At 51.6% G+C, this 25,782-nt stretch overlaps 1 protein-coding gene across 2 annotated transcripts in view; it reads left to right on the plus strand.

Annotated features, from left to right (window-relative positions):
- Positions 1-2,133: 2,133 nt before the first annotated feature.
- The window catches only part of NPLOC4 (NPL4 homolog, ubiquitin recognition factor), a 43,343-nt gene continuing 19,694 nt past the window's right edge, over positions 2,134-25,782 (plus strand). The window contains exons 1-11 of one of the 2 annotated variants that reach the window (XM_032456570.1): positions 2,134-2,347; positions 5,680-5,760; positions 10,376-10,488; positions 13,762-13,938; positions 15,376-15,424; positions 16,792-16,886; positions 18,542-18,665; positions 19,536-19,715; positions 21,968-22,054; positions 23,930-24,001; positions 24,397-24,523. In XM_032456570.1, the coding sequence (XP_032312461.1) occupies positions 2,333-2,347; positions 5,680-5,760; positions 10,376-10,488; positions 13,762-13,938; positions 15,376-15,424; positions 16,792-16,886; positions 18,542-18,665; positions 19,536-19,715; positions 21,968-22,054; positions 23,930-24,001; positions 24,397-24,523 (1,120 nt within the window). In that variant the 5' untranslated portion in view covers positions 2,134-2,332. The remainder of the gene's footprint in view (positions 2,348-5,679; positions 5,761-10,375; positions 10,489-13,761; positions 13,939-15,375; positions 15,425-16,791; positions 16,887-18,541; positions 18,666-19,535; positions 19,716-21,967; positions 22,055-23,929; positions 24,002-24,396; positions 24,524-25,782) is intronic. The other variant, XM_032456572.1, reaches the window with a different exon arrangement.

The raw sequence follows: 25,782 nt of genomic DNA on the forward strand, positions 1-25,782 counted from the left end.
GATTTCAAAATGTAGAACAGATAAACAAGATTGTACCGTGTAGCACAGGGAAATATATACAAGATCCAGCGAAAAAAATGTGACAATGAATATATGTATGTTCACGTATACCTGAAAAATCGTGCTCTACACTGGAGTTTGACACAACATTGTAAAATGACTATAACTCAATAAAAAAATGTTAAAAAAATAAAATAAAACCAGGCCTTTAGGGTGGGCCCTCTGCAGTGTCCTTGTAAAAAGAGGAAACCGGGATGCAGAGAGACACTAGGGATGCACCTGCAGAGAGAACAGACACAGGAAGAAGGCAGCTGTCCGACTGCAAGCCTCAGAAGAAGCTAAACTCTGTCACCTGAACTTGGTCGCACTTCCAGGCTCCAGAACTGTGAGAAAATGGATTTAAGCCACCTGGCCTGTGGTGTGTTGCTACAGCAGCCCCAGAAGACAAACGCAACTACTCATATAGCTTCACAGAATCAACATCATACCTTCACAGTCACGTGACGGAGATGAAGAGGAAAGTGGGGTTCGGCAGGACCGCACGCCTGTTGTCAAGCAACGCTCACACATAACTCCACTGGGAGACAGACGTGGCCAGAAGATGCAGCCCTGCGCTTCCATGAAGGGATACACGTGCTGATAGGAGAAGCAGAAAGAGTCCGTTCTGTACGGGAAGAATGTGACAAGGTGAGAGCAGGATGTGTCAGCAGAATGAAAGCCGTACACCAGTCCTGGGAGCAAACCTCACAGCTCTTCCTCCGTTTGTCCAGGATCCAGCCACCTCTCGGCCTTGGCTGCCCTCTGGACTATTGCATCAGCCTCCCCAGGGGTCTTCCTGCTTCTCCCCTGGCCCTTTCCCCACTGTCAGTTCTCTGTTCAGCCTCCAGAAGAAGCCTAAAATGTAACAGAGAGCCTGCCTCCTCCACCTCACCTTTCCAAAGGCCTCCTAACACACTTAGACTAGAATCCAAAGGCCTTTCCCTTTGTGGCAGGGTTCTTCATGACCCAGCCCTCCCCACCTTCTCTCTTTGCACTCTCTTTGCAGACTGGCCCCCTCAGCACCTCTCAGTCCCCTGGACCTTTGCACTTGCTTTCCCCTCATCCTATTCCACCCCTGTCTCAGGTATCTGCATAGCTCACCTCATCTGGGACCTGCTCAGACCTCACCTCCTCAGAGATCTTTCTTGACCATCCTACTCAAAACTGCGTCTACCACTCTCTGTTCCTCTCCCCTGCTTTGGCACTTGTCACCCCCTCCCATGTTACATATTTACATGTTTATCTCTGTAATCTGCCTCCTGCTGGCAGCTTCCCCCAGGGTAGGGGGTCTCTCATTCTTGCTCTGTCCCCATACCACACACAAAGTAGACCCTTAATAAATATGTACTGATGTAATAATGAATAAGCCAAGTTCAAATAATTGCTGAAACAGGGGTTAGAGAACAGAATGGTTTAGAAACTGACGTTGGAACAGTAATAACAAAATCAGTGAAATTAAGATAGCGGGAAAGGGAGGAAGTGAGAGTAACGACTTCCCACCTGTTTTCAGCACAGGAGATAAACACAATCCGAAATTGAACCAAGGGCTTAAAAAAACATAGGTTAGCCTCATGGAGGTTTTCGTAACGTTTCCCCCACAGTCCCGGGCAAGGTCAGGTCCAAAATGTGCAAGGTGAAAATGGGGAGCTCCTTGTTGAAAAGCATTAAAGATGTCAAGCCAGAGATGGCGGAGCGTTGCACTCGGCGGGCGCCCATGGAGCTGGCCCTGGGGGCATATTCCAGGATATTACATCTCTGCAGCAAAGAAGCGTTTATCTAAAATGCAGCCTAAATTCATTTGTTCCTTTTGTGTTAGATTCAGGGGAAATGCCTTATTTAAAAAAATGTACCACGAAGCTCTGATGTTACCTTCCTGAAACTATTTCTCTACTTCTGTGCGACCAGCGAGGTGCCTGGGACGCGCGCTCCCCGGCTGCTCCGCTCGGCCTCCCTCCGCTCGGGCTCTCGCGTCTCGCCACCGCGTGGCCAGAGGGGGCGCCAGTCCGCGCGCACTGCCGCGAGGTCGCCTGCGCATGCGCGGGCCGTTGTCAGACCGGAACCTAGTTGCGCGGCCGGAACCCGGTTGCGCGGCCTCGCGGCCCGGGGGGAGCGCGTCGGGGGAGGCACCGCACGTCGCGGCGGTGGCGGCAGGGCGGCGAAGCTGGAGCGGCGGTGGCGGCGGCGGCGGGAGGCCGGGGCTGAGGCCGAGGCCGAGGCCGGGGCTGCGAGGCCCGCAGGGCGGCAGGCGGCGGCGGCGGCCCGGGGCTTGAGTCCGGAGACGGGAGCGGCCGCCATGGCCGAGAGTATCGTGAGTGGGGCGGCCGGGCGGGAGGGCGCCGGGATGAGGCAGCAGATTTGCCGGCGCGGCCTGCGGGGAGGGAGGCGCCGCGGCCCGCCCGCCTCCGTCGGAGCTGGCCCGGCCGTCTGGGCTCCCGACCTCCCCTCCCCCGGCTCCTTTCGGCCCCTGGCCGGCGGGGGAGGCCGGGCGGCTCGCGGGGGAGTAGGCTGTCGCGGGGGGCTCGCCGGGCGTTCTTGAAGGGCTCCGGTCTCCCCTCCTCATCTCCTGTCGGCCTTTCCTGCCTCCTCCCGTCGCCTCAGTAAGTGCCTTGTCATGAGTCACCAGAAGGAGAGCACTTTCTGCAAACAGGGACCTTGCGGGACCCCCTCCCCGCAGAGGGAGCAGCGAAGAAGGGAAGCGGCGGCCTGGGGACGGCAAGGAGCGTTTGACAGTTATGTGTCTGTAAAGGAATGTTGTGAAGGTTGACTTCACTTGGTACCTGACGTTAGGGATTGACACACTCCCTTTTACCCACCTTGAAGTTAAAAAAAAAAAAAAAAGCCAATGAAAATCAGAAAAAACCGGCCAGGCGTTAACTTATGGAAAGCTTCCTCTCAAAAGTCAACGTGAGGGGGGAAAAAAGTCTATGTGGCAGGAAGAAAACCCAACAGACCAGTTGCACAGAGGAATTTTGGTCAACATTACGGAATAATTGGGATTTCCTGGGGGAAGGGAAAGCAGTACCCAGTGGCAAGTGATGTTCCGAACCTGGCTGTGCAGTGGCCTCTGCGGTTTTGCCCGGTGTCCAGAATGGCGTTCATACTGCTCTCTGGATGTCCTGGGGCTGCAAGACCTCCAGCTGTGGCCTTTCAAGTTTTCTTCTAACGACTTCTCCTTACTCAGCTCTCCATTCAAGGGCCCTGCAGCCCCCTCCTTGGTTCCCATCCTGCAGATGAGCAAAAGGAGTAAATGCCCTGGAAAAATGTGCCATCATCTTTTAAAATAAGATTTGCTAGGGGGAGGTATAGCTCAGGGGTGGAGCGCGTGCTTAGCATGCACGAGGTCCTGGGTTCAATCCCCAGTACCTCTGTTAAAATAAGCAAATTAAATAAAAACCTAATTACTCTCCCCACCAAGAAAAAGACTGATTGAAAATAAATAAATAAAATTTAAAAAATCAAAATAAGAGTTACAAATCAATTGGTGACTCATCCTAGAGTTAGCACTCAGATCTGCTTTCAGACTTTCTCTTCACTGATGTGTTTAACTGAGTTGAAGTAACCGTGGACAGCAGAGTTGTTTTGGAGAAGGCTGTGTTTTTCCCAGTGTGTGTATCAGGCTGTGCTCTCATTGATAGCATGACTGCTTTGGCGAATTTCTCAGATTGTGAGGAATTAAAACATCCTTCTTCTGAAATTTATTATTTATTAAGAAAGAGGTCTTCTAAAGATTTCTGTGGGCTAACTGGTTTTTTAATTTTCACTTTTTTGGTGGGGGAGGGAGAGAGTGTGGGCTAATTGATTTTTATCTCACCAGTTGTTCGATTCCCCCAGGAAGTATTCTGGGCTTATTTTCTTATAAATAGGGAAACCTAAGTTACCAAGAAGTTGTGTGTCCTTGTTGCCAGGCCAGTCTCTTCTTGGGTATTTTATTTTATAGCTCATGTCAGAGGCCAAGCCAGAACTTCCTTCAGTATGAGTTCTGTTTGTCTCTTGGAGTTAAATACTGATCTTGTCTTGGAAACCTGGACTGCCATGCCCTGTTGTAAATAAACGAGGAGAATTACCTCTTAAGCTTTAGAACTCTCCAGACCGTTAGCTCCTCAAGGAGCGGAGTATCATGCTCATGGTTCTGAGTGAACAAAGGAATGATCACAGAACCCCTCAAAGAGAAGGAGATCTCTTTACTTCTTAACCTGCCTCAGTGTTGGAGACAGATTTCAGAAACAAATAAATGGAAATTTCTTAATGCCCAGGAGGCTGATTTCTAGGTGTTGAATCCAGAGTAAAGTGTAGCAGAAACCAAAAGTCAAAAGACTTTGTGTCTGCAGTGCATACAGATGAGTGAGAAAGCTTAACAGATGATATTGAGAAGCAAAAAAAAAAAAAAAAAAATTATCCTTTTAACAATTGGGATATCATGAGGATTATTTTAAAAAATCTTAAAAATTGAGAAAATTATGAGGGTAAAGCCTTTCCAGTCAAGTGAAAGTTATTAGTAAATGAGACAGAGTCAAGCCAGGAAAATCTAGACTGTTCTGAATTTGTGTGATAAAAGTGGACAGATCAAAAGCCATTGTGGCATTTTGTCATGTGTGTCAGTAAAAGCCTTTTCAAAGACAACTGCTTGTGCAGTTTCCATCTGTGTAGTTTTGTTTTAAATACAACGTACAGCGCACTAACTGCTGAGAGGAGAAATTACAGCCTGAGAACTTTGTGGCACTTTCTGTCCATCATTCCATCCCTGTGGCAGGCGGAGCATCTTGTGTCTAGTTGGTGACAGGGCTTGCTGCCCCATGCTCCCTGGCTGAAGCAGGACCTTGTGCAGCTGGCCAGGCAGACCAGCTCACCTTCAGCAGGGCTGTGACCAGCCTAAAAGTCAGGTCTAGAAAGTGGCGCTCTTTGTCCAGTGTCTTTAGGCCTGGCACCTGTTTCAGGCTTGCTGTGAAAGTATTTTTTTTAAATCCTGCCAAGTTTGACCATGGTATTGAACACTTTTATTTCTTTTCTTTTAATCTTTCTGTTGACAGTAAATAAACTAGAAGATGTCCTGTGATTCTTTTAAATTAGTCTAACCTATGTGTGGATCCTAGAACAAAGTGAGATCTTTTCTAATGAACTTGGTCATTCATGACTCATGGTGGGTTTTTCCTGATTTTTTTTCCTTTTGGTACATCTGAAGAGAAAGATGCTAGTGTTTCAGATATACTCACTTTTTAAAAAATACATATTCATTTATTTATACTGAAGTATAATCAGCTTACAACGTTGTGTCGGTTTCTGGTACATAGCACAATACTTCAGGCACATAGGAACATACATGTATTCATTTTCACATTCTTTTTCAGATGTACTCTTAATAAATGAATAAATAAGGGTTAAAAATTGAAGTTGTATTTTCCTGAGTGAGACAATGGGAGTTGAGAATCGGGCTGTACTCTTAGGATGTCCTCCCATATGCTGGTGACTGTACCTCTGCTTCATCTTCTAGAAACCTTGGGTTGGGTGTTGCGAGGGGGAAGGGTAAATTTTGGCGTTAAGTCTCTGACCCAAACGCTGAAGGACTGCAGGTGCTAGTTTCAGAGATAGGTCGGGAGGACCTCACTAGTCTGCACAGTAACCATCTCGTTTCATTTACGACAGATAATTCGTGTCCAGTCCCCAGACGGGGTGAAGAGGATCACAGCAACGAAGAGGGAGACAGCTGCAGCGTTTCTGAAGAAGGTACCTGTGGGCTGTCCACCTTCCCGCCCCACTGTCGTCGCCTTCCTGCTCTGTGCTTGTCTCTTGTCCTCACCTCCTGGTTCCACCCCCTCCCAAGTTCAGCCTCTTGCATTGCTTTTCTCTCATGATTGGTGGGGTCAGATGTGTCACAGCTGACCACTGCTGCCCTTGTAGGACCAAGAGCCCAAGGGTAAGTAGAAGAGGATTCCACAGGAGTAATATTTATAAGCATGAATAATCAGAGAGTGGAGAACTTGAATTGTCCATCAAAGGGGAGTTAAAAATGCGATTCCAGTTCGTTCTAGAAAATATTAGAGCCGTGTGCAGCACATCTATTGTGGGAGCACAGAATATGATTTGAAAGAGCACAAGCGAGGTTCAAAAGGGGGAACACCTGGAAGGAAGGCCAAAGCGAGGAGAGCGGCTTTCGCTCTATGCCTCGTAGCACAGGTCAGCGCGCCGCGGCGGGGGCCTGGCCTGCTGTTTCTGTTGGGATGCGGCCACGAGTGCTGCTGTAGGTGCTGTCTGGCTGCTTTTGAGCGCCAGGGCAGGGCTGAGTAGCTTGACAGACCCCGTGGCCTGCAAAGCTGAAAATATTTACTGCCTGGCCCTTCACAGAAAGAGTCTGCCAACCTCTATGCATTCTTGATTATTTGAATTTATTGCAAGCAGGTGTTATCTTTGTAATGATAAAAATTAGTGTTCTTCATTTTTCATGCTTTCCCCGGTCATTTAGCATTTTATTTTATTCTTACATGAAGTGCTTTTTAAGGCTGATTTGGAATCGTGTATGATACAAACATAAGGAGGAGAATCCAAATTGAATTAAGTGGGTAGGATCCCTTTGTGACACTTCGTTCAGAGTCCAGCCTTCCTGAACCATTTTTTGCCTCAGCTGTCAATGTCCTGTCTTGAAGGGGTCCTCATCTGCCCTCTCAGGAGAGTCAGCGTGCCAGCCGCCGACACCTGTTCTGCAGGTGCTGCTGCTGGGTTCCCTGCATCTCACCCGTGGAGCTCAGCAGCCGAGATCGCCATTCCTTCCGTGACTGATCATTAAATGGCTTGTTTGGTAGAAATATTGAGGGGTGACAGTTGTTCAGCTTCTTGGGTGACAGGTCTGCGTGAGTCCAGGCAGTGACCGGTGTGTCAGCCCTGCTAAGATGCTGTTGCTGTAAGAGGAACCCATTTCAGAGATGTGAGATCTTACCTGTGATCGTTCGTAACCCGCTTTTTTTCACTTGATGATCGGTTATGGACATGGTTCTATGTCAACAAGTGTAGGTTTACATCCTTTTTTTTTCCAGTAAGTTATTTCCTTTTTATTTTTGCAATGTCATTCCATATCTTTTTTTAATTGTGATTTTAAAAAAGCATAAAATTTGCCACATAAACCATGTTTCTGCATACCGTTCAGTCGTGTTAAACATACTCACGGTGTTGTGCAGCCGTCACCCCCACCCGTCTCCAGACTTTCTTCATCTTCCCAAACAGAAACTCTCTCCCCATTGCACTGACTCCCCCTCCCCGTGCCGTGGCCCCCACCATTTCTGCTTTCTGTCTTCATGAATTTGGCTCCTCCAGGGACCTCATGTAAGTGGACTTATGCTGATTTATAATGACTAATAATGTGGCTGTGCATTTGTGCCCTATCGTTGGACTTTGAAATGGCCTCCCCGTCCCCTCACAAACCTGTCTGCAAAGTGTGTGCTGGCCTCTGTGACATTGTTGTCTCTCGGTTGCTACCCCCATACTTGACAGCCTTTACCCTGCTTTAATGTGTGGCTTTATGCCCTCTAAGGAAGTTGGTTCTGCAAGTGTGATGAGATGGCTTGTGTCAAAACTGTCTCATACAATTTTGATTTACTGATTCCTTTGAGACCATCTAATGCTTCCTAGTCAAGAATTCCTTCTCTGTGCATCATCGGACCACAGACCCCTCCCAGACAGGCTGTCTGTCGCTCGAGGGCACCTTCCCTCTCCTCCAAGACCCAAGGCTCTGCTTCTGCTGTCGTCCCTCCCATGAAATGGCCCTCTCTGAGTCACCCTGGACCCTACCTGCCCAGGCTGGTGGCCGTGCTCAGTCCTAGCTTGATTGACCTCTCAGCAGCAGGGGACATGGTGCCTTCTCCTTACAGTACTTACACGTTAAAAAAAAAAAATTTTATTAATTATTGTATTATTTAATTACTTTAATTTTAGGGGAGAGGTAATTAGTTTTATTTTTGGAGGAAGTTCTGGGGATTGAACCGAGGACCTCCTGCATGCTAAGCATGCGCTCTACCACTGAGCTATACCCTCCCCCCTTAAACTTTTTTTTTTTTAACAGTGAAGTAAAATACCTTCTAGGAAATGCTTGAAAATGTGAACAGATTGATGATGAAGCAAACACACAGGTCCAGGTGGAGACAGTGCCAGCCTCCAGAAGCCACTGGTCAGCCTTCCCACTCTCTCCCCTGCCTCCACCCTCTCCTGCCCTGTTGGGTTGTGCCCACCTGTCCCATGTTTCGCCACTTCAGTACACGTTCCTAAACCCTGCATTTAGTTTTGCCTGCTTTGGAACTTAAGATAAATGGAACCAGGCCATACCTTCTTTTTTGTTACCTTCAACTATAAACATTTGTATTAATTTTACTCCATACCATGTTTCTGGTTTCGTTATGCTAGTTACACATCAGGATTACCTCAGGTGTGAAATACAGTTCTTAGGATTTTAGTCATGCTCTTGTAAGACTCTGCTGAGGTTTTTAGAAAATGCTTGTCACCTTAGGTTTCTGTACCTTTAGGTAAAGACCTCACGGAGTTTACGGGAGCGGTTAGTTTCACAGCAAAGAACCTAATACATACATTTCTGTGTCTCGCAAAAGTGAGATTCAGTCTATGTGAAGTACTGTTGCTGGTTATCATATTTGAAAAGGTAGCTGCATCTCAGTCCTGATAGAAAGGGCAGAACTGGGTCGTGTGGTCACCGGGGAGTCCCCTTCGTTCACGCGGCGGCCACGCAAGACCGCATGCTGCTCTGGAGGCTGCGTTTCTTTCTTCCCAGGAGTGTTGCAGTAACTCACAGCTAACACTCCTGGAACAGGAGTTCTCGTCCTTGGCAATAGCTTGCCGTGCTTTGTCTACAGAAAAACGTTGTTTTTGCAGAATAGATAAAATGCCACAATTTGTAGTTGGAATTTGACACAACATTGTAAAATGACTATAACTCAATTAAAAAAGTTAAAAAAAGCCACAATTTGTTAATTTCCATTTGTATCTGTTTCAGAAAAAAGTCAAAGAGATTCTTTTTAGTCTCTAGTCTCGCCTCTGTTACTGCACTTGAGAATACAGATTCCATGGTCTTAATTTCCTGGTACTTAATTTTATTAATGCCACTTTTAGCTTGGAGAAAAAAAAATCCCATGCTATCAAATATTTGTAATACATGATACAAAATCTTAACTTTGTCTTAAAGGCTATTTTTTACTGTCATTTTCAGAATTTGAGTAACAAGGTGATTTGGAATTACTTTTAATCCATTTTTTTTAATCAGTAGAAAATAAGGTTAGCGCATCAACTTAATCATCAAATCAACTCTTGTTTTCCTTACAGTAAGTAAACACTAGGCTTTATCAGTAATCCCGTGTTAAAGGACAGATCAGCCGTAGGTGAAAAGCAGCAGGTAGAACCAGGTGTACACTAGGGCTGAGCCGGACGTGGCCTGCTGCCAACCTGTGCCGTCCCTGCCAGGCCCCTCTGTCAGCGGCTGCTGCCCTGCCGCGCGACTCGGAGCTGTTGCTGTCGCGTGTCCCCTGGGTGTGCGCTTCTGCCTGGCGGTCTTCAGCCTGAGCGACGTTGTGGGGGACGCCTGCCGGCAGCGGACACACTCAGGTCTTGTTGACCTGAGAGCCTTTTCACTTTGTCCTTGTATTTGAAGGGAATTTTCTCTGGAGTGAGAGTCCTGAGTTGGCAGGTATTTCTTCCCGCCTCAGTCTTTCCGTTGTCTCTGGTCTCCACTGATCTCTGGCTGATAGTGGTGTGAGGGCAACTTGCCTGACGTAGCTTTCTTTTTATTTATCCTTTGGCTTTGCTGAACTTCCTGGATTTGTTACGCTTATGCTTTGCATCAAATCTCAGGGTTTCGGCCATTCTTTCTTAAAAGGTTTTTCAGTCCTACCCCTGTTCTCTTCTCTTGAGGGTCACTTGATACTGTCCTGGGGTTGATTTTTCTTTCAAATCTCTGTCTTCCGATTGTGTTGTTTATGTTAACTGTCTTTAGGTTAATTGGGTTTGTTTTGTCATCTCGCTTCTGCTGATAAGTCCACCCAATGAATTTTCCACTTCATTTATTGTATTTTCAGCTGTAGAATTTCCCCTTGATTCTATTTGATCGTTTATGTTTCTCTGCCGAGATTCCCTGTCTCTTTTAACTCTGATGACCCTCCAGCTCTGGCCCCTCTCCTGGTCCCAGACTCGTTTCCTCATGAGAGAGCAAAATGACAAGAGAAATTTGATTAATGAGAGTTTCTAAATTTAGTGAGTGTTTGAGTAACGTCTGGTGTATCTGGTGTATGTGGTCTGAGTAGCAATACTTAAATATTTTATTAAATCTCTGTTGTTTTGGGGCTTGTTTTAGGTCGCAAAGGAGTTTGGCTTCCAAAATAATGGCTTCTCAGTTTACATCAATAGAAACAAGACTGGGGAGATCACAGCATCATCCAACAAGTCTCTCAACCTGCTGAAGATCAAGTAAGTGTCCAGGGGGCGGTGGGGTCGGGAGGCCTGAGGCCCCAGTTACCTGCCTGGGGCCGCCCAGCGCTCTCTGAGCTCCTTCTCGTGCCACTGCATTCACGGTCCTGTTTGCCAACCCAGTGTCAGAGACTGTGCTTCTTGCCAGGTGTTTGGCAGCTACACTGAGGCTGCGGGTACTGGTAAGCTGATTTGACTGACTTGCAGAATTCGGGAAGGGTGTTGCCGAGGAGTAGGAATTCCCGTCCTGGGGCGTGTGCAGCTGCACACTCAGCTGCTTCTCTGCAGGGAAGGGCCTTGATCAGAGCTCTGTGCAGAGTTCTGCCTCGGGGCCCACTGGGCAGATGGGGGGGCAGGGGGTGCAGTACAGGGGCCCTTCGCCCATGCCGTATTTCTCACTTGCAGGAGCCCCTGGAGTGCCTTAGAATTGATGGGTAGTGTCAGAAGGAGTTTCTGGGATGCCGGGCCTGCCACCCCACTGTATGTTCTTTTGCTTCTGTTGGCCCACAGCCACGTCCATTCATTTATGTGTTTGCACGCCACGAGGCAGAGCTGAGTGATTGTGACAGGGACTGTATGGTCTGCAAAGGCTCTTTACAGAAAAGGTCTGCTGACCCCTGTCTGAGCTGCCTGGGCCCACATGCCCACAGATCAGTGAGCAGGACCCTTTAAGTCATTTCTGTCCTTGGGGAGCCGGTGGGGAGCCCGCTGCTGTGGCCCCAGCTGAGGGTGGGCCGGTGCCTTTTGCAGTCAGAGTGACGGGCTGTTCTGTCAGTTTGTGTGTTCGTTTTCAGATTCAGGTTTAGTTTACCGAGGGAAAAGGACTGGGTGAAAGTGTCAGTTTGCCTGTCCTGCAGCCTGCTCGCTGCCGCCCCGGGGCCAAGGGGCACCCTTCCTCCAGCTCGTGAAGCGCCTTCGTCCTAAGAGTCACTGCTCGCTGAGTTACACAGGTTTGGGCTCCCACCCCGCTGCTCGCTGGCTGTGTGGCCGGGGAAGCCATGTCACCTGATGGGGCCTCCCGCCCTTGTGCGCAAGGGGGTCGCGGCGCCTCCTTCCCGCGGTTGCCCCGCGGTGACGGGCACCAGGTGATGGACACCGCGAGGGTTCTAGCTGTGTTTCTAAAGCTGTTCCAGTGGCCGGACCAGAAAGGGGCTGCGCAGTGAGACAGCTGGGAGACAGACCTGAGGTGTGCTCACGCTCGGAGGGCACGCCTTTCTGAATTATCCTTGAGCTTGTCTTTCCAGTGATAGTCGTGATGCTTACTGACCAGCATGGGTGTCAACTTGAGAGCCGCCTTCTGTCACTGCCCACGAGTTACTTGGCCCGTCTTTAAGGGGGGCCCCTTTGGAGCTCGAGGTGGGCCTCACTGCACTGTCTCGCTCCCACTGCCGCAGCTCAGCGGTCTGCTCTAGTTCTGCGTTCACGTGTAGGCTCTGTTTTTGGTTCCCCCAGTTGCTTTTAAGCTCTGTTTGTTTTGGGGTCCTGCGGTTTCTGTTTAACCTGTCTAGGTGTGGGTCCCTGGTTGGTTGGTTGAGATGCTACCTAATGTAAGATGTATCTGCAGATCAGGTCTAGAAAATTCATGGCCCTTATCTCTTTAAATATTTCCTCTCCCCCCATTCGATCTATGTTTCAGTGGTTGCATTTTCACTTTTTTCTCTGAGTCTGTCTGATTCCTCCCAACCCTGGCTGTTAGCGCTGGTGCTCAGGGCTCCTTCCGGGCTCCTGGTCTGCACGCACTGGCCCACCAGACTGCCTGTGAGGACTGCTGGTTCCCCTGCCCCAGGTCTTCTGCCCGGGCCGTCACTCACCTGGTGCTGCCCTCCTGAGTCCTGAGGATCCTGTCGCAGTGTTGCCGGTGCTTTCCGTGGGTTCCTGTGTTGTCCAGCCTGTTCATCAGGGGGATTTGGAAGAGCCACTGAGTGTGTGGCCCCGTGCCTGCTCCCCAGAGTCCCCGGACATTTCTGGACGCCTTTTGTTTGCATTCTTCTGATCCATTTCCAGTCAACGTTCCACGCATACGTTTATGTTCTTTGTCCTGAACGCCACAGCTGGAGCCCCTGGTGTCCACACCTGGCAATTGTTGTCTACTGGCTCTTACTTTGGTGGCTGTTTCTCTTGTTCGCTTGGTGAGCTTTTTTTGAGAACTTGCATTTGATAAACTTGGTCTTGGGGGCCCTGAAGGACCTGGGCTTGGTGGCTTGTCCACAGAGAGGCAATTGCTTCTGTCGGCACAAGGGGGCGTCGTGGGCCCAGCCCTCCTTGGGTTAATTTCTGTCTCTGGTCTCCTGAACCAAGGAGCATCCCTGATTCCACCTGGATGCGTGGCAGAGCAGGCCTTTGGTTATTGACTCTCAGAGGTGACTGTTTCCCCGCTGCAGAGTGGATGGAGGCAGGTAGGATTCCTCCCTGGTTCCTGTTTTCAGCCGGTGGATTCTTCCAGCTATTGAGACATCCTTTGGACGTCTGGCTTTGTGTGGAGTTCCGGGCTCAGCAGCCCACCTTGGGCAGGTGGGCTCAAGGCCTCGTCTCCCATGGATCCAGAGACTGGCTGTAAGCCAAGCTCAGGTTCCTGTGAGTGGCCAGCCAGAGGGCAGCTCTGGGCTGTGTTCTCCCACTGTTCTTGTTGAGCTGCTGTGGGTTTCTGGGATCCTCAGGGGATCCTTTCTTTATGGTCCACAGTGCATCTTGGAGCATATCTGTTAGAACTGATGGGCCAAGAGTCCTGTAGCTAGAGGGTGAGCAGCTTTGCTGCGAGACGTCTATTAGATGTAGACCATGTCCAGAGGGGTTTGTAGGGTATTTGTCACCGAAAGAGAAAAAAAAATGCAAAAGGTGTGTCTCTGATCATCTCAGTTTGTGAGTTGTGGATGTCCCTCCATGTCGTGTGCACATTTGTGTGTGAATGGAGAGAAGGAAATGGAAGGATGTGTCCCAGGGAGGTGAGTCGGGGAGCCGGGCAGCCCCACGGTCCATCCTGGGACCGCACGTCTTCTGTGCGGAACCAGACGTGTGTGGACGCGTAGCGTGGACTCTGCCGGGTTCTTGTGGAGAAGTTCTATTACAGTCCAGAGAACCTGCCGCCGGTTCTCTGTGCGGGGAGACGGGAGAGAGAATCCTGGTCTCTTAAAATCACAAGCCTCGATACTCAGGCCTGTGGAGCGGCTGGTGTTTGCAGGTGCCAGAGATTCTCACGTGTCAGCTGCTCTCCTGTGCAGCTCAGGCTGGGAGGGAGGGCGGCCCCGACTCACGGCTGGGCTGTCATTGGAACAGGCACGGAGACTTGCTGTTCCTGTTTCCCTCGAGCCTTGCTGGCCCCTCGGCTGAGATGGAGACATCGGCCCCCGTGGGGCTGAAGGCCTGTGGCGCTCCCCATGTGGTGGAAGACGAGATCGACCAGTACCTGAGCCGGCAGGACGGCAAGATATACAGAAGCCGAGACCCGCAGCTGTGAGTGCCCGGGCGGGGTGGGGGCCACGGGTGGCCGCGGGTGGCCAGAGGAGGCGGCAGGAGCTTTGGGTTGGACCATCTATTTTCAGCTTGCATTTCAGTGCTAGTTACTTTGTGAGCTTTCTCTCATTGTTTGAATCTTAGTGTACGCCCCACGTGGACTTTAAGGTTTCAAATGTTGGAAACTATGAGATTTGAAAGAAGGGAGGGCCTTACACCGAGTCCTCACCACGAGTGCCCCGAGATGCCTGGGTGCACGTGCAGAGTGGGCCTCCCGCACGCGGCGGGACAGGAGGAGGGCGGGTATTCGCCACCTGCTGGTGCCGGGTCTGCGGCCGTGGTGCCTCGTTTGGCGGCGTCTCTGCGCAGCACGTCCTTTCTGCCGAAGATGCTGCTCCTTCCCTGAGTAGCCGCTTTGCTCCTGGTTGTGTGAAATACTTAGGCTTGTGGACATGTGTGTCTTTTAGGTTCTGTGCTGTTCTTTTTAAGGAGACCAGGTAGGAAAGGCTGAGCTCACACTCAGTGACATGAAATCGTCTGAGGGAGGGTGGTTGGTCTCGGCAATGGAGTCTTTGGTGGCTGTATCCGTCTGTGAGGGTGACGGGTGCTGCGTTAGCAGCTCGTACGTCTTAGGTTAGAGCCCTGAGGGGTGCCAGGCTGCAGTTGGCGTGGGGCCACTTCCCGGTCAGGGCCGTGGGCTGGCTCACGGCCTCCATCTGCAGTCCTCCCAGGACCCAGTGACCGTGAGGCTTCACTGGGTGTCCTCCAGAGGGTGCACGTGTGTGCGCGTGTGTGTGCTCGTGCTCCGACCTGTCCCCCGGCGGAGCCTGCCTGTCAGGAGACACAGGCCCTGTCTACCTGGAAATGTAGAACGCGGTGCATCTACGAGTTGTGACTGCATGTGGGAAGTGACCTGATGGAGCCTGCCACCGCCCTTGCCACCTGAGCATCACCTCCCCATTGTCACACTGTGTGTGCGGAGCCGCCGAGGCTCCCTGACCAAAATGTCGGAAACTCACAGAGCCAACCATCTTTTATGCCCTTTTTACTGAAATGTGCACGAAGTGGGTGTTTTCCACACTTGAGTTTCTTATGTATTAGGCTCAGGGTTTTTGCCGTGTTTATGTACCAGCTTAGTCTTTACATAACATTCCTATTTAAATTGGCTTGATACTCACTCACTTTTGTATTTAGTCAGTGTCATTTAAGCAGTTAATACCCATGAGATCACAGGTTTGCTGTGCTGGTCAGCGTTTTCTGGTACACACCAAAATGCTAAACTGCTGAATGAGAACGGTTCACTGGGCACCACTACAGGGAATTTCACGTGCATAGGGAAGCTCTCTTAGTACGACGTGCATTTCAAGTGTCAGCCCGGAGTGGGCAGCACCAGCAGGGCAGGTGTGCTGACGCAACGTTTCTCTCCTGTGCCCTCAGGTGCCGGCACGGGCCCCTGGGGAAGTGTGTGCACTGTGTTCCTCTAGAGGTGAGTCCTCGCTCATGAGTCCCCGTCTGGCGTGACGCACGGCTTTCCGGAGCTGACTAAGCGCTTTTGCTGGGTCCCTGCATTCCCTGGGTCCCTGCTCTCCCTGGGTCCCTGCTCTCCCTGGGTCCCTGCATTCCCTGGGTCCCTGCTCTCCCTGGGTCCCTGCATTCCCTGGGTCCCTGCTCTCCCTGGGTCCCTGCATTCCCTGGGTCCCTGGGTCCCTGCTCTCCCTGGGTCCCTGCATTCCCTGGGTCCCTGCTCTCCCTGGGTCCCTGCATTCCCTGGGTCCCTGCTCTCCCTGGGTCCCTGCTCTCCCTGGGTCCCTGCATTCCCTGGGTCCCTGCTCTCCCTGGGTCCCTGCATTCCCTGGGTCCCTGCTCTCCCTGGGTCCCTGCATTCCCTGGGTCCCTGCTCTCCCTGGGTCCCTGCATTCCCTGGGTCCCTGCATTCCCTGGGTCCCTGCTCTCCCTGGGTCCCTGCATTCCCTGGGTCCCTGCTCTCCCTGGGTCCCTGCTCTCCCTGGGTCCCTGCATTCCCTGGGTCCCTGCTCTCCCTGGGTCCCTGCATTCCCTGGGTCCCTGCTCTCCCTGGGTCCCTGCATTCCCTGGGTCCCTGCTCTCCCTGGGTCCCTGCTCTCCCTGGGTCCCTGCATTCCCTGGGTCCCTGCTCTCCCTGGGTCCCTGCTCTCCCTGGGTCCCTGCTCTCCCTGGGCCCCTGCACTTGGTCTGGGGTTAAAGGACCTGCTTTGTTCCTTGCCCTGGGCCACCTGTCCCCACCATTGCCGGCTGCCCTGAGAGGACAGGCCTTTCTTTATGGGAGCAGGCTTCCTGTGGATAATGGAAGCTGCGGCCTCGGCGCTGCTGTGATGAAGGGCGGCGTTTACCCCGGGCCCCCAGACGATCTTTTGAGCCCCACACGAAGCCAGGCCTGCCGTTTTCCTGCTCGGCACTATTGTGATTTACTTGGCTCTGACTCTCACGTCTCCTGTACCGATTCATTCTGGTGAGACTGAGAGTCACGGTGATAGCGCCGATGCGGTGGGCGAGCAGGGCCAGCCTGGCTTTCTGCTCAGCTCCTCTGGTGCTTTTTTCTTTTTTTGCAAAATGTACCTGACATTGACCTGACTTAGATCCTTTTGTATTTAATAGAGATTCTCTTTGACTTTGAAAAGGTGACTGGTACCCAGAGAACTTGGCTCTGACCTAGAATGATAAGTGGGGACCCAGTGTCTGCTCCCCGACTGTGCGCCACGGCGCTGGCCGGTGAGGCAGTGGCAGCTGCATCTCCCTGTGCGGAGCTGCCCAGTGCCTCCGGCCTCGCGTGCCCAGCAGCAGGTGCTTGACCGCGTCCACTGTGTGTTTTGACAGCCATTTGACGAGGACTACCTGAACCACCTGGAGCCTCCCGTGAAGCACATGTCCTTCCACGCCTATATCCGGAAGCTGACCGGAGGGGCCGACAAGTAAGCAGCTGGCTCGCAGGGGCGGTGCTGACAAGGGTCGGGGCACGGATGTTTGTTCTCTGTCTCTGGCACATGCTGCTCAAGCCCCTGGGCATGTGAGTGAGAGAAGTAAAGATCAGAGTCTGGGCACAAAGCGTTTGAACATGTGAGTTTTGCCCCAAGTCTAGAAATGGGTGGGGACTCTGATGACTGTGCCCAGGCTGGGCAGGGGCCAGGCTGGCGGGGCCGCTCTGGAGGCCCTGGGACACCTCGCCAGCCTTCCCTCGGGCGTGCAGTGCCCTGGCAACTTACTGCCTATGAAGGTGGATGAGATAAAGTGTGGTGGTGGCCAGTCGTATGTCTAGAGTCTGGGCTCCCCCTCTGTTTTGTGGAGAGCCTGAACTAGCCTGTGGTCATCCTGGCTCCGCTTCACAGCCGCCATCAGCCCTTTGCCCTGGAGCCTGCTTCTCCATCCGCTTCATGTTGCAGCCACACGGGGTTGAGTCAGTGGCCTCCCCCAGCCTGGCCTTGCCAGGTCTTGGCATTGCCATCTGTGGTCTCAGCCGGGCGGGCAGCTGGGGCAGCGGGGGCGACTGTCTCCTGGCTGCTTGGGTGCAGGCTGTGACAGTGGCCAGACAGGGTGAGCTGAGAGCATTTGACTTCTTTGGAAGCATGTCACGTCCTCGCCATTGCAGGCCCTTCTGTTGCTGTTCACCTGACATTTCATCCTGTGATTTTATGATCCCATCCATGTAACAAGAGGGGACGGCGGCTGAACCTGAGTCAGCAGCATTTTGTAAAGAATGTCGTGTTGGCCTGCTTGTAGTTTTTCTTGGGCAACCTGCTGACATCCTAAAATAACTTTTAAAAAGTTAGATGGGGAAAAAAACCTCAGCAGAAAACCCATTCTTTCCCATCTGTGGGGTAAGCTCCGAAACATTCTGACCCAGAGAATGAGCTTGCTGGGGTCTCTGGCTTTTTGTTGGTCTAGGTCGAGGCTCACTTGTCGCTGTCAGTGACGTGCAGGCTTGGTAGGCGTGGCCTCCCAGGTGCCCCCCTTCCAGCACGCTGCTGGCTTGGGAAGACAAGACTGAATCGTTGGACCGTTCTGTGAACAGGAAGCTGGCAGAGGGTGAAGTCACTTGTGCACGTTCACCTCAGGTTCAGAGTGGGGCCCAGGGCTTCCTCGCTGGCCATCTTCCGTCAGTGGTTTTTATCTTAGCTGAAGGGAGAGTGAAGGTATCTTTGTTATGTGTCCTAATCAGGATTTTACTACGAATGAGAACTTTATACAGAAGCCTGAGGACTAGACTTCTAACGTCAGTGTTTCTGAGAAGCTGATGAAACGTGGAAAGAGCCCCGTTTTCTCTCAGGGCTCAGGTTGGGTCGGTAGATACTCGGCAGTACCCTGGAAGATCCCTGTGGGTGTTGGTGATGGTGAGGGTTAAAGCTGTTTTGTAGGAAAATCGTTCTGTAGCCCTGTGCAGCCCAGGGGCTGCGGAGAGCAGCTGGAGCCCCAGGAGGACGGGCTTGAGCGTGTCCCGTGCTGCTGCCGCCGCGTGCTTAGCGCCCGAGAACTCCGTCCAGGAGGAGCAAGACATCTGACGTTTTATTTCCTGCCTTCTGCTAACCTTTCACCACTGTAATGTTTAACTAAGTGGCCTTTTCTCGTTCAGGGGTAAGTTTGTTGCCCTGGAAAACATCAGTTGCAAGATCAAATCAGGGTGTGAGGGGCACCTCCCGTGGCCCAGTGGCATCTGTACCAAGTGCCAGCCAAGTGCCATCACGCTGAACAGACAGGTGAGACGCCACCGGGCCTGCCAGCGCGGGAGCAGTGGGTTTGTGTTCACAACTGAGAGGCGCCGCGTGCGTTGCAGGTGGCGGGGTCTCGGGTGTTTTCAGACTGACCAACTGACCCTTCTGTGGAACTCACACACAGAAGGTGTTATTTATAAGATCTCCAGCTCTGCCAAGCGTAGAGGGGAGCCTTCGGTTTTCTGTTTTGTTGCCTTGTGTGGAAGCAGAATTTTCTTGGTGATTTTTTAAGATGCTCGGTGGTTGTGACCTTGCCTTTTAAGAAACCGGGGCTCTGGCAGTTGGTAACAGAACTGTCCTGGGAGCAGCTCAGGGCATCTGTCTGGGGCCAGTTAAGAAAGGGGCTGGGCTTGGGAAGGAGGGAGAGCATGAGGGAGACTTACGTGAGGCTGCTCTGGCCGCTTCCACTCTTAACGCCCGGCTCCCCTCTCCCTGCCGCCCTGCCGCCGCTTAGCTCCTCAGAGAGGGCCACTGCGCCCTTGGCCATCTGAGAACTTCTTCCTCTTCTTCCTCCCGTTCCCTCCATCCATCCCTCTCCTCGTTTTCAACCTCCCTCCCTTCTTCCTTCCTTCCATTTCTTTTACCCTAGAGATTGTGAAAACTTGTATTTTAGGAGAAATTCCACTAAGAATAATCTGAATTAATTTGTTGAGGAATCCCACTCCAACCCCTCCTGCCCTCTGGAATCTGAAGTGGCCTTAAGGGCAGAGCACACTCTTAAGTGTGTGTGTGTGTATTTGTGTGCACACACACACGTGGAGCTAGGTAAAAGGTATTTACGAATGATTTGTGCTAAACTAATTGTATATTTTTGATGGAGTGTTTTAATTTAGCCCATTGTTGTTAACTCTGCAGAAATACAGGCACGTGGACAACATCATGTTTGAGAACCACACGGTGGCCGATCGCTTCCTCGACTTCTGGAGGAAGACGGGGAACCAGCACTTTGGGTACTTGTACGGACGGTACACGGAGCACAAAGACATTCCTCTCGGCATCAGGGCCGAAGTAGCTGCCATTTACGAACCTCCTCAGGTAGCTGTGAGCAGGGTTACAGTTTACGGGCCTCTGGGTTTCTGTGTTTCAAAGGCTCTGCGGGGGGCGGGGGCGCTTCTCAGAGTGCACATTGCTTCCCTTGCTGTGTCCTTTCCCCAGTCTCCATCTCTCTGCACACGTAGACACAGACACAGACACACACACACAGAGACACAGACACACACACACACACACACACACACACACACACACACTTGAAGGGGTTGTTTTGGTGGGAGGTGGAGGTCCCTAGGGTGTGTCCCACTGGGGACCAGCAGTTGGCTACTATGTTTTAAGGTCCCATGGAAGGTCTTCTCTGAGTGTGCCACCAGCGAGTTATGTTTACTGTTTTATTTTCAGTACTTAGGGATTGGTTTTACATATGCGTGCTTTTTAACTTGGTGTACAGTTACGTAAGCTATTTATGTGGTTATATGGTGTATGTCATGTAAAATATTTATTTCATTATATAAGTTTACTACAAAAGTGGAGACCGGAGCCGTGTTGAATGCTGGTTCACGCCGCGCTGAGATAGCTGGGGAGGGGCCTGTGCCTGCGGGTGTGTGTGGATGCAGCAGAACCACGACAGACCGAGGCTGACTGGGGGGCAACCAGAACGTAGTGAATGTTAAACATCTGAGCCTTGGTGGTGGGTTTGTGAACATTCACTGTAGAAGTCTTTAAACTTTGCTGTATGTTTGAAATTTTTCATTTAAAAAACAGCTGGAAAAGAGAAAAACCCTGCACATTTGCAAAGGCAGATGTGCAAACAGTGTGTTCCCCTTCATCCAATTTCCTCTCCCCTCCCGGGGTCCCCCCTTTAAACAGTTTTTGGTTTAGACCTCTAAAGTTTGGTGTTTTAATGTAGGCGGACCCACAGATACTCATACTAGCCCCTCCTTTGCCTGTTCGGGGACCACAGCGCACACACTTGTGTCCCCGGGCGCCGTGTGCACGGGGTCTCGCCGTGACGGGTCTCCTCCCTAAACCAGCCAGGCTCTGGGGCTGTGGGCCTCGTGGCCGTAGCTGGTGCGCAGGCTTGTGGCTCCTGCACAGATGCCTCGTCTTTCCTTCCCTGGCTGTGTTTATGCAGGTTTTGTGTGGTCTGCCCACCTTAGACATCTTCATCGTGTATTGAGAGCTGCAGTTGAAGTGCAGGGCCTTTTGTGATGGTTCAGCTCTTGGAAGCACAGGATGCTCAGTGCGGTTTTGTGAGGGTCCCTCTCGTGAAGAGTCTCAACAGTTCTATGCAGACTGTGATTGAACAAAAAAGTGGGACAGAAAGCTCTGGTGTCCAGGCCACTGACAGTAGCATCAGAGCTTCCAGTCTGGGGATCCTGGAGGTGAAAGGAGTTGACCTCTGATTACCCCCAGCTCGTTAGAGCTCAGCGTGCACGCTGCCACACGTCATGGGACAGAGTCCTGAGGTCTCTCCTGAGTCTGTACTTGGACTGTGCTCTGGAGGTGGTGGTGATCTCCCACGGGTAGTACCCAGAACGTGCAGTTCTTCTGTTGCTTTGCCAGAACTGGACAGATGTCCAGGGATGTGCCCAGTTAGCACAGCTCGACTGGGGATCCCCGTCACTTTCCTGTTCTACCGCTGGGTCTTCGGGTCGGTACAGCGCCAGCCTTAGTGACCACAAGCTGGCTTTGTCCCCTGCAGGAAGGGGTCCCGTGGCCAGTGTAAGTTGCGTGCAGCCAGCCCACGCCTGCCTGCTGCCCTGAGCCCAGCGCTGCGCCCGCCGCTCAGCAGGGCACCGACGTGAGGTGCCTTCAGTTGGCTCAGGGAGTGTGTGTCTGTTGCTCTGCAGCCCTGCTTGCCTGGAAGCTAAGCGCTGTCCCCGCAGGAGCTCATCCAGATTTCCCAGGGCTGTCTTCTGGGCACGAATGTTACCTTACAGCCCTCATGTTGCCTGATCTAGCCAAGCCTATTTGGAGTGAAACTATTTATACAGGGAAGGTTTGAAACTAACTTGTATCCCCGAGGAAGGAATCTTAAGCCTTCCTTAGTCCTGAACGACCCCACGTTTCACACAGAGCTGTCCGACATGAACTAGCCCACATGTCGCCTTTTCATGGCCTCCGGGAATCTTGCTTGAAAGCACAGTGCAGTCCTGGCAGGGAGCAGCTGGAGGGCTTGGCGTGTGTTACTTGGTTGTCTGGGGCCTTTGCTGCTGCCTTCTGGCCCGGGGCAGTGCAGCGTTCTTTCTCTGAGCCCACTCCTCTAAATGCGTCTCTTCCATGCCCAACAGATTGGTACACAGAATAGCTTGGAGCTTCTTGAAGACCCGAAGGCCGAAGTGGTTGATGAAATTGCTGCCAAACTTGGCTTGAGGAAGGTACTGAGCATCCTTGCCTCTGAGGGCGGGTCTGGGCTCCGTACTGGGGACGTCTGGGGGATGGCATGGCCAGGCCTCATCTGGGGCTGAACTTCCAGCTGCACAAGGTCGGGTGCAGACCCGAAGCCTCGCTTGTGTTGATGGGTGCCAAAGAAAAGGGTCCCAGTGCAGGGGCTGTTACTTTCCAGTCCACCAGCCATACTTCATGAGGGCTGTCTCAGAGTGGGAGGGAAAGAAACCGTGGAGGCAAGACCCCTTCCTCCTGCCCGGGGTGGGGACCTGGATGCCAGGCTGTGTGTGCCACCACCCCCCACCAGGGTAGATCCTCCTGGGTCTCTTCACGCTGACCGTTCTCTGTCCCCCACACTGGGAGCTGCTTGTGGTCCCTCTTCAGTCCTCACTCAATCTCCTGTTGATGGTTGAGGCTTCGGAATACGTAAGCCTTCCTAGTTTTACCGGGCAGTTAGAAGTCCGGGGAGAATTTTCATTTTGAACCTGTCGATCTAGTTTATCTGACACCCTTGAAGAAGTTACCAGGAACCTTGCAATTGAATTCTTACAGGTAGCGTTGATCTGGGGATTTGAACGCATCTTAGAAGTTCACTATTAATAGCTGCATAAGTTTCATCTTTCATTTCCCAATCAATTTAGACAATGAAAAATGACTCCCTACAGATAAATGGGGGAACACTGGAGACGTACTTTGTATTTATACCCCAGGAATGCTGTGGAGCAAAGTCATTGTGTCGTTTTAAGAAAACAATTTTAAGAAAAAACAATGTTTTATTGTTCCTAACAAGGAGTAGGCATCTTGATTTAGGGTCATATTTTGGTTTAAATTCTGGAAGTTTCTCTTGTTTGAAAGAGAAAGTGATGTAATTTTTTTAAACCTGTGTTTGCTGTAAATGTTTGGGTCGCGACAGGTGTAGTCACAATAGAGGATCTTCAAGTTACTTAAATGCTTTTCTGCAAACGCTGGTTCCTTAGCCCTTACTTTTCTCACCTTGATTTTGGTTCTGCCTCGTTTGCTGCTTAATTACATTTATCCTTCAAGTCTCATTCTCTCCATCGCCACCCTCCTTGGGGGTTTTATTCATTTGGGCATTTTTAGAGAAGATGAAAGTCTCCACCTTTGTTTGGTCGTCTCTGCAGGAGAGGGAGCTGAAGAGCGGGGCCGAGGCTGTGCTGGGGGGCGGCGGCAGCGCAGCAGGCGGTGTGTGCCTGGACCCCAGCCCGCCCTTACACCTCCCGGCCGGCTTCTGGTTCTGGAAGGCCGACTGGTTACCCCGTGCCCGGGAGGCCGAGCCGCCTTGAGCTCTGGGCCGGACGTTTCCAATCCCAGTACCCTCATGTGCTTCCGTCAGTCTGCGCCTGAGCTCAGAGCGGCTGGGCGAGGGCTCTGTTCTGTCACTCTTCTTTATTTTAAGTAAATGCCTTCTCTAGGGAGTCTGCTTTCCTGTGTCACAGGGAGAGCCCTCGCGTCCGGAGCTGCGTTGTCTTTCTCTGCTTGCTGGTTGTCTGCCTTCCTCTTGGTGTAAATTCCCTTTTCTCTGATGTGCTGCTCCTCTGGTTCACGTGGGCCCTGTGCTGGCATGGAGGTGGTGCCGAGGAGGGTTCCTGAGGAGTAAACAGGCTCTTCCCGTTTGCACTTGTCCCCATCCGGCAGGACTGGGGGTGGTGGCCATTGTCCACGGAGGAGGGTGTGAGAGCCCTGGTGTGGCTGATGCTGGGTTGAGGAGCTGACTCACTTGGGAGGAAGGGACCGGCTCCCAGGGGCCCTGCTGAGGACCGGGGTCTTAGCTCAGGGGCGGAAGCTGGAAGACAGTCATCGTGTGTTTCAGGGAGAGACTCAAGGCATTTTTCTCTTGAATGCAGGTGGGCTGGATATTCACAGATCTGGTCTCGGAGGACACCCGAAAGGGTACAGTTCGATACAGTCGAAATAAGGTGAGATGGGGCGGGGGTGCCCGCCCGGTACCACGCTGCTGTGGCTCACGCTCCCTGCACAGCTCGCCTGGCTTTTAGGCCGCGCTGTTTTCAACACCACGTTCTTGATAAATGAAGGCTGGGTCTGTTCGTTCTGCCTCGTAGATGAAAACCTACCTTGCCTTGGTAAACCAGTGCTTTTTGGAGGTTGGCCTGTGGGGGTGGATTGCCTAGTGCTTCTGGCCTGACTAGTCCCGCGTGCCTGTCTGAGGGGTCTGCAGCAGGCAGGGGGTGCAGGCACTTCTCTCTCCGCAGTTTCCGGCACGTTACGGTTTCGTTCTTACTGTTTCCTGTCGAAGGAGGAGCATATTTTGACGTGGCGCTGTAAACCTGACATGCTGGTTCTCTTGTCTTAGGACACCTATTTCCTGAGCTCAGAGGAGTGTATCACTGCAGGAGACTTCCAAAATAAGCACCCCAACATATGTCGGCTCTCCCCAGATGGACATTTTGGATCCAAGTTTGTTACTGCGGTGGCTACAGGTATACATGGGGGCAGGGCTATATTGTAAATATTACGACCTCGTTAACATGTTTTGTTCCTCTTTCAGTAGCTTTGCTTTCCTAACTTAAGTTACAGTAGGTTTTACTAAAGGACCTGTGAGACATAAGATTCTTCTTTTTCGTTTGTGGCAAAAGTCCTGAATTTCTCAGCATCACGCAGAGTTGTAGCATGGGAGTGTCAGCATCGCCCCGCTCTAGTCCACCCTCTTGTCCTCATACCGAGTTCTCTTGGTTCTGGACCGGAGTTCAGGTCGCCGTTGCCCCTCTCCAGTAACCAAAGGTGACTGTCTGGCTTTGCAGGAGGAGAGCCACTGTTCCTGTTACTTGTTTGTTTATGAGTGGGCGTGTCATTTTAAGAAACCATTTCCATATGGCTTTCTTGGAGTGATGCTTGTGTGTGAGAGATGCTGTATGTCATGTTACATGTTATGCAGGTCATTGTGTGTCATAAATACGCATGTATGTGTATGTATGTCATAGGTAGTAGTAAAGGCTTGTGGCCCGTAAAAAAGTGCCACCAAACTTTTTATAACATATTTGAGATGCTGTCCTGGAAAAAAGCCAGGGAGAGGACCATATGACTGAAAAAGAGTAAGAAATTGAAACTTTGGGAACCAAGTCATAAAAACAGTCTCTGGTCAGTTTTTCAAAGTAAACACTAACCTGGAGCCTGTGAAGACCTGGTTTCTACCGTCCCAGAGATGATAATCTGGTTTGTTCATGGTAACATGCTTCCTCAAGTTGAGAAAACTCCAGTACACAGTCAGCCCAAACATGTCAGCACCTGGAGCCTCGCTGGTCCCAGTTGGCCTGTCCACACTGTCGTGGGGGCCCTGAAGGAGGACACCGTTCGTGCTCTCTCAGTTGTTAAGATCCATTTGATTTGAGAGCCACTTAGAGTGACAGGCAGCTTCTTTTTGAAATGCAGGTACTTTTGGGGCGTGAGAGGCAGCGGCAGCATTGTCCATGAACCAGTGGAGTCAGGTTGATCTTCCCGGGTCGGTGTCGGGTCAGCTGTTTAAGGAAGTGGATAGGAGTTTTGAGTGGGACTAACAGAGGCAGAGTTCCGTAGCATAGAGGCCCTTCTGCAAGGGGAGACCGGGCGGGGCTGCCGAGATGGGAGACTGAACGCTGAGGAGCAGAGCAGAGCCATGTTGTACGTAACTCAGGATTTTGCCAAGCCGGCTTGTGTCTGAGGAAGGGGAGAAAAGTATTCTCTTTCTTGCCCGGTTATCAGC

This window comes from Camelus ferus, chromosome 16 (assembly GCF_009834535.1).
Source record: "Camelus ferus isolate YT-003-E chromosome 16, BCGSAC_Cfer_1.0, whole genome shotgun sequence".
In the NCBI taxonomy this organism is placed as follows: domain Eukaryota; kingdom Metazoa; phylum Chordata; class Mammalia; order Artiodactyla; family Camelidae; genus Camelus; species Camelus ferus.